Raw genomic sequence first — 8,558 nt, 5'->3', positions numbered from 1 at the left:
AAGTGTTCGTAGTGTGTGTGGCTCATCTACGCTGTATCTATGCAGAATACTTGGTCTGTAAAAACTGTTAGTATGTCAAGCTGTGGAGTCTACACACTAATAGTTAGCACTAGTCGCACACCTAGCTGTCTCTAGACAGCTAGCTGTCTCTAGACATTATGTCACTCGTGCCAAGATGGATGGCACGAGTGACATAATCAAACAATATAAACAAGTAATACTAGCAGGCGACAATGGCAGATGACACTACCAAAGTAATTTAGCGATTGGCACTAGCAAGTGACACTCGCAGGTGACACTAACTGGTAGCACTGGCGAGAGAGACTAGCAGGTGACACTAGCAGGCAACACGACCAAGAGACGTTCACAGGTGACATTAGCAGGGTCTTTAGCAAGAGATATTAGCAAAAGACCCTGGTATGTTGCAAAAGAGAGTGACATTAGCAGGTGCTGTAGCAGCGATAAAGTGCAAACATTCCTTCAGTCGGTTAAAAAAAGTAATTGTCAGAAGTTCTTTGGAAAAATTGGCAATTTTAACTGCATGCCTTAACTGCATGCCTTACCCATTTTAATATGTTTACACGGTCTTTTTAAGCTGCAATTACTACTAGCAGTACAGTGGTAGAAAGATAAATACTGATGTCTATGTAGTTCTCTACACTAGCAGTACACTGGTAGAAATATAAATGCTGATGTCTATGTAGTCCTCTAGACTACCAGTACACTGGTAAAATACAAATACTGATGTTTATGTAGTCATTTACGCTAGCAGTACACTGGTAATAATATAAATACTGATGTCTATGTAGTTCTCTACATTAGCAGTATACTGGTAGAAGTATAAATACTGATGTCTATTTGTTCCTTTACATTAGCATTATACTGTAAGAAATTTGGGATATAACTAATATCTTTTGCCTCTCGGTAAATAACTTGTGGACTTTGCGTAACGAGAATTATTTTAGTATTTGCAGGCAACTAGCTAAACTGGCTCACTTTGAATGTGCAAACTAACTGCTTGTTTGTCTGCTAAAACAGAGGTCGCAGATCAACAACCAGCTCATCAACCACCAGCTAAGGCGAAAGGTTCATTTGCACCAGCCAGTCATGCCAGAACAACACTGAAGGCTTAGCAAACGATAAATTGATCCACACGCTAAGCACCAAACCGTGGCATGGCACAACACCATCACTCAAGATCACTCTGTATTAGAAATGATGATGCAATGCACTTGTTGAACCACAAAAATTAACTCCTTCTATAGTTGATTATGAGAAAAGAGCAAAATAATACTCAGGTATATTTTTTATTAGTTTTTTCCAATTAATTTTCTTATGGATAAATATTTTACAGAAGGATATATAAAGATTGTATTATTTACAATTTAAATAATTATTTTTCTCAAATTCATCACCGGATGAGACCAATCTATATCAATTTTGAACATATTACTGGTGGTTTACTAACAGTTAAGTGCTTTTTATACATGGTTTAACAAGGAATTAACTCTATGATTAAAGCATCGACAGTTTATTTATTACTATTCTGTATAATTTTAATATTTCTGATAATAATAAACAATATATGAAGTATGAAAATAGTTTCTGACAATAATAAATGTTATATTTTGTATACATAATACATAATGTATATACATATTATATATTATATGTGCATAGGTATATATTTATATGTATTTATGGGTGTATACTTAGGTAAATGTATAGTGCAGACAATTCCGTATGTACATGATTAAGAATGTTTTTATCCAGTTGAATAGAGTATTAAAGCTTAACTACCTGTAAATTTTAATACCTTATTCTCATTATCTAAATTGTATTTTGTTACTCAGAGACTAAGATATATGACTAATAATGGGACTTCTAGGTTTCACCATTTAAAACTGTTTCCTAAATTGATTATTGCAATGGCTAAAGGGTTGTCACACCTTGACGATATATTTTTCCGAATATCAACATAAGATTCAACGACTTTATAGTTAAGACTGAGCTAAAGGAATCAAGATTTCAGACTTAAAACAGACAATCTCCGCACATTGTAAATACATTTCATACATGCATACACATGCCCTAATGCTAATGAGATAACTGTGTTATGATATATTTGCTTTATACAATACTCAAATCAATTCTCTAAATTGCCTGAACTTCTATTACATTCTCACTTCCTCATAAAATCCCGTACATCTTACATAAACACCAACACCTTGTAGATATACAATATATATATATATATATATTATGCAATAACAGCTTTTTTTCTAATACTTATCTATATTTTAATATTTTATTTTATAGTTTGTATCAATCTCTAATGTTTTTAGAGCGGCATCGACCGGTGACAGTACCGGTGGTTGATCAGTTTAAAAATCCCGGTTTTTACTATAATTGAGGCACTCAACACAAACTTGTATTTCTTTCTGCAGCAGTTCTCTCCATAGACGTTAGCAGAAACAATGATAGAAGAGCTTTACCTATAACTCCTTTGTACATCTTGACTCATAAAAACTGTCCGCAAACATACTGTAACAATCTTAACTCAGCACTTACCTTGACTAACATCTCTCGAGACAGCCTCATCAGATTGAGATTTGTTGCTAGGAGTGGTAATGCCTTAGAGAACAACTGTCATGATTATTTAAACATTACTGGAGTAAGGGGATACGAGAGAAACACAGTTCAGATATGTGGTACTGAGACTTCCCAACCGACGCTCTACCTTCAACCAATACAAGAAAACTTAACATTCACATTCGTCACAGACTACAGTGAGGGTTATGCTGGGTTTGTCACGGAATATTCTGGTAAGTTTTTGTTTCCATATAACTTTGCAAATATTTGTATCAAATCTGAAGTTCATTGTAATAATAATATTTTATCTGGCCTACATAAAAAATATTGGTCTGCTGTATATTCTTATTTTTACTTTAAGATATATTAATTATACTCACCTACAATATTATAATAGGGATGTATTATATATCAGTAATATTGATCAACTATATATCAATAATAATGATTTACTATATATAATAATATTGAGCTACTATATATGAATGATATTGACTTACTATATATATATATATATATATAATTGATTTTGTATATATAGGCTAACATACATTTTAGTTATATATATATAGTGTATATTACAAGTTATTATATATAGCTATATATTAACAGGAAACTATTGAATTACTGCTTTTGAGTTGATTTAAATTTGATTATATATAGAATATATATTATAGTTATATATATAACATGTTATTATATATACATGTAACTATATATTACCATGAAACTATTGAATCACTGCTTTTGATTTGAAAGTTACTTCAACATGCCATTTGGGTTATTTATACTATTTTAAACTTTCACTGATTTCAGAAGTCGAAGGGATACCAAGTGATGGTTACAATCCTGCTGCTGATGTCGGTATGCACTTTCTTACTTTTATATTAGAGCCTTACGCCTATGAATTATACATGAATAATTTAAACTTTGTAAAGAATGGGGTCTCTTCACTACTTTGTAGAGAACCTAAACACTGATGTTAAAAGGAATGCTCTTCTGTTTAATGTCAGCATCTACTGTAGTTGGTCATTGTAAGAATAACTACTTACAATTTTTTTATGAGTCCCGATTAAAATTCAACCTAGTCAGAAGGGTGAGATTGAGCTATTGTTTTAATGTGAGATGGTACATCTTAACTTTTCTTTTAGTGCCATCTTTCTAAATTTTGACTACCACTTACTGGTGCTTTATATAATCAAGAAGAAAATAACATGTGATCATCGGGAGAAGTAACTTGCAGTTTAAAGTGCAGGTTTTCTTGTAACATTGTGGCAAGTCATTTGCTAGTAACAATTCTGGTGACAGGATGACAGCAGGTGCAATGAAAGGGGAACAGAAATTTCTTTATTTTATTTCATATGCTGCCTAGTAACAAAAACTATGTGTGGACAATATGGACAATAATCATGTTGGCAATATATATGTTAATTAAACATGTTACCAATACATCTGTTAACAAAATACGTGTAGGATTCACACATGTTAACCATACATATGCTGCTACTATATATGTTAAAAAGAGATATGTTAACTAAATATATGTAAATTATGTACAAGTTAACAATACCCGTGTTAATTGTAACCCTGAAAAGCAGTGGGAAAATAATAAATGAGTTTTAGATAAGCAGTGATGATTCCCATACAACGAGGTACCAACTGCCAAAGAACAGCTCCATTGAGACACCTCATGCGCATTGTTACCCACAAAGGCTACCCTACATTACCTTATAGCAGGAACATCAAATGTTCCCTCACGTTGACTGGTGTGTCAGCTTACCCTCTCTACCGAATTGACTTGACAGCTAGGTCAGGCATTGAGTTGGACAGCAACTGCAGCAACTATCTCGAGGTGTCAGGTAACATCAAAATCTGTGGAAGTGATTTCAAAGATTTGACATACTATGTAACTCCCAATGCAGACATCATGTCTTTCTAGTTTATTACAAGCCAAGAACAAGCCTATCAATGAGTTCTTCTTGTTTACTCAAGTAAGAACTACTGTTACAGGACACACAAAATAATTTCCATTGTAAATGCATATACTTATTTGAAAATGTGATTTATACAAAAAGAGAAAGCCAGCAATACACAAAAGCCTAAAAGAGGCACAAAATGAAAACAAAAATTCCAAAATTGCAAAATCTACTGATACATCATATTTTTCAATTATGCTTGTGAGTAAGTTTGTGCGTGAGTTTGAAGGTGTAACATGCATGTGATGTCCGTGTTTGTGTGTGAGAGCATGTCTGTGTGATGCTTGCACTCACTCAGGCACAGGCATATGGCGTGTGTGTGGTGAGCGTACATGTATATCTGGAATGTGTGTGGTGTTCGTGAAGGAGTATAATAATGGGTGAGGATGTGTTTATGACATGCATGTGTTTGTGCTTGCGTGTGCATGTATGTGCATGTGTGTTTGAGTGTGCTTGTAAGTGTGTGCATGTGTGCGCATGTGTGCGTATGTGTGCGCATGCACACGCATGTGTGCGCATGTGTGGGAATGTGTGCACTGTTGTTGGTGCGTGACTGTGTGTGTGTATGCATACATGTGTGCTAATGCATGTGTATCTGTCGAGTGTGCGCGCATATGATTGCCATTTTGTGTGTGAGTGTGCGTATGTGTGTGTTTTTGCTATTCAGCAAAAATAGTCATGGTTACAGTATTTTCGCCAAGCTTCATGTGCATGTGCTCTATGTTTTTCAACAATTTGACAAAAATATTTGATTTCATGTTACTTTCTTAAACACCAACCTGATTAGAAGTTCAAGATAGCACTTTCATGTGAGTGTAATGATAAACTTTAAGATATATACATCTCTCAAAATTTATCGTTCATCTGTCCAACTATAGCATCTAAATATTTAGCAAGGAAACTCCAGGTCACAAAAAATATGATCTCGGAAGCTGATCGATTAAGCTTAGTTGGACAATATGAGTCACTATCTGGGTTAAAATATGCATAGGGCCTCCATGTTACGTGCGATGTCACTAAATCTTGCTCTCACAGCTCTTATTAGTAAGTTTTGCAGAGCGGATACTGTCTTACTCAATTTAGCAAGTTGGAATTACATTGACACATTTGATTTCAAATATTGCCAAGGCCAACCAACAAAGGTTTTTTATTAAAACCCTTAAGCTATAAAATGACTAAATTTAAGGATTCTACTCAAATTTGTTGCAGTTTTTTCAATAGGAAAGACACTCTAAATTTTATAAGTTTTCAAGCAATCATACACAAAATTTGCAGTGATACATTTGTAAAGATTTTATACCAGACCAAGCTCAAAATGAACTTTTTATCTGAAAATTATTCAACTCAAGTCTGTTTATTGTTTTCATGACTTCTTTTTTTAAAGGTTTTGGTTGACCTTTTCTGTTAGTTTAATGATAAACCGAATAATTTTATATTATCATAACAAATTATTCGTTAAATGCTCTACAAAAAATCTGACAAATAACAGTTTTTAAAATTTTTTATTTTTAATTGTTGTGTGGTATCATTACTACTGATTGATGTGTTTGATGCTTTTGCTGAATTTTAATATCAGGTGTTGAACTATAAACCTGCCGCTTGATATCTGCTTTTCTTCATTCTTCAGTTGTTCTTACTTTTCCAGCGGTGCTCCCCATATATTTGGAAAAGCACTTTCACCATAGAGTCTCTTCACAAGGAATCAATTACATCGCCACTCACAAAAACTACCCAGGCTGGTACAGTGATAACATCAACTCTGCTTTGACCATAACTGATATCCCACCATGGTCTCAAGTCAGACTAGAATTTACAGCTCAAGCTAACATGGCCTTAGAGTCCAGGTGCCTCGACTATGTAAACATCACTGGAGTGAACGGGTATGAGAATAACACAATACAGATCTGTGGTACTGAGGCTGCTCAATCGACGCTCTACCTCAACCTGATAGACCAGAGTCTGACCTTCACCTTTATTACCGATTACAAAGACAACTACTATGAATTTGTCATGGAATATTCATGTAAGAGAAACTGAATGCAAAAAGAGAGAAAGAGGGGAGAGGGGGAGATAGGGAGAGAGAGAGAGACAGGGAAAAGGAAAGAAAGGAGGAGAGGGAAAGAGGGAGAGGGAAAGAGAAGGAAAGAGAGGAAAAGAGAGAGGGAAAGAAAGGAAACGAGAGAAGAAAAGAAAGGGAAAGAGAGGGGGAAAGAGAAGGAAAAAGAGGGAACACGAGGAAAAGGAAAGGAGAGAGAGGGAAAGAAAGGGAAAGAGAGGGAAAGAGAGGGAAATAGAGGGAAAGAGAGGGTAAGGGAGGTAGAAAGAGGAAAGAGCGGAAAAGAGAGGGAAAGTGAGGGAAAGGGAGGGAGAAATGGAGAGATGGAAATATGGAGAGACCGAGAGAAAGAGAGACCAGATCTCTACCAGACATAAACAGAGTGCATGTTTTTTACAAGTACATGTAGGTCTGATGCCTTTAGGATATATAAAAAGGGTTTAAAAAGTTCTGAGTACTTATTGACATTATGACCTTGTTGGAGAAACTAATCTTAACAAGTGGCAAATGCAGATATAGTTTGACATATGAGCTTAATGTGTTTTAGGACTGAGCTTGTATGTTAATGTTTTTGTATTTCAATGCAATAACTATTTTACAAAACAACTAAATACTAGTTAATCTGATCCCAAACTCTGAAAAAACTACCTAAAATAAGATAGTATGAGGCAAAAACGTGTTTGTGATTCTAATTATCAACTTACATTTAAAAAAACAAAGATTTATCTGGTGCTTATCATCTGCTATAAAATGTGACATTATTACATACATTACTGTATGGAGTTCTTACCTTTGATGCAGAAAGTAACGGCTATCGAAGGTATGATAAAGACTTGAGAGCAACATGTATTGGAAAGTGTACAATAGTTTCGATGGAGTGTACGATTGCTCAGATAGAGTGTACAGTAGCTCAAATGGAGTGTACAATTGCTCGAAGAAAGTGTAAAATAGTCTTCAAAGAGTGTACTGTAGTCTAGAGAGAGTGGCAACTAACTTAGCATGTGTACCAATTCTATATTAGCTTATACTCTTCATTAACTTCTAATAGCTTTGGTTTTGTTGATCAGTCTAGTTCATTTTTAAGCTATCTATCTAAACTATACATGTAATCTATACGCCTTTCTGTTGTAGTGATTTCACAACCAGACACTGCAGAGCTAATGAGCATGACATTTGTTACTTCTGAGTCATATCCCCTTGTCTCATTAGATTCAACAGTGTCAGCAACCTCTATAAAGACAACAACATCAGTTTTCATTGCAGTTGACGGTGCTCTCCTAATAGTCAACATTGTTCTGGTTGCCATTCCGGTGAAATACAAAAGAACATCTGCACTGTAAGTAGCTCTAGTAAAACGACATATAATAAAGCAGTGAGAAGCAGATACATAGCAACATTATAACTCCTGCTGTCTTTACTGGAAGGTCAGCTTTACCAAGCCATGGCTGTTGCATTACCCGAGGTTAACCTATCACCAAACGTCGAGCCACAGGCCATGGAAAGTGAGTTCTTTCTAACTTCAGCTGAGCTTTAACAACATAGATATTGAGTTAATCTGTTCAGGTATTTGCTTCAGTTGTTAGAGTCAGCATATCTTGAACCAAAGATATTGGAACACACATGTAGTATTATAAGAGTGTGCTTTGGTTGTTTTAATTCATTCCAAATTTGAAAAAGCTTCAATAGATACATTACTTCAAATAGTTAGATGCAGCATATATACAAACAAATTATATTGTGATACATTTATTAAAATATACTATATTTTATAATATTATTCAAAAATACATCAAAGTTTAGAAGCGAACTAAAGTGTAGAAGCAGTTTTCAAGTAAAGCAAGTAAAGCTAATCATGTAAAGCAAGTAATAAAAATATTTAGCTCAACTTACCATAACTTACTTTAACTGACAACATATAAAGCTAAAGTTACCTA

General features: G+C 34.5%; 1 protein-coding gene across 1 annotated transcript; it reads left to right on the top strand.

Moving 5' to 3' along the window:
- The first annotated feature begins 6,605 nt into the window (after nt 1-6,605).
- On the top strand, nt 6,606-7,001 carry LOC137398443 (octapeptide-repeat protein T2-like). The gene has a single exon (XM_068084553.1). The coding sequence runs from the start codon at nt 6,606-6,608 to the stop codon at nt 6,999-7,001; it is 396 nt and encodes a 131-aa protein (XP_067940654.1).
- Nucleotides 7,002-8,558: the final 1,557 nt, after the last annotated feature.

The sequence above is a fragment of the Watersipora subatra genome, chromosome 6 (genome assembly GCF_963576615.1).
Source record: "Watersipora subatra chromosome 6, tzWatSuba1.1, whole genome shotgun sequence".
Taxonomy (NCBI): domain Eukaryota; kingdom Metazoa; phylum Bryozoa; class Gymnolaemata; order Cheilostomatida; family Watersiporidae; genus Watersipora; species Watersipora subatra.
Note: the sequence above shows the minus strand (reverse complement) of the source record. Positions and strands in the feature narration are given on the sequence as shown.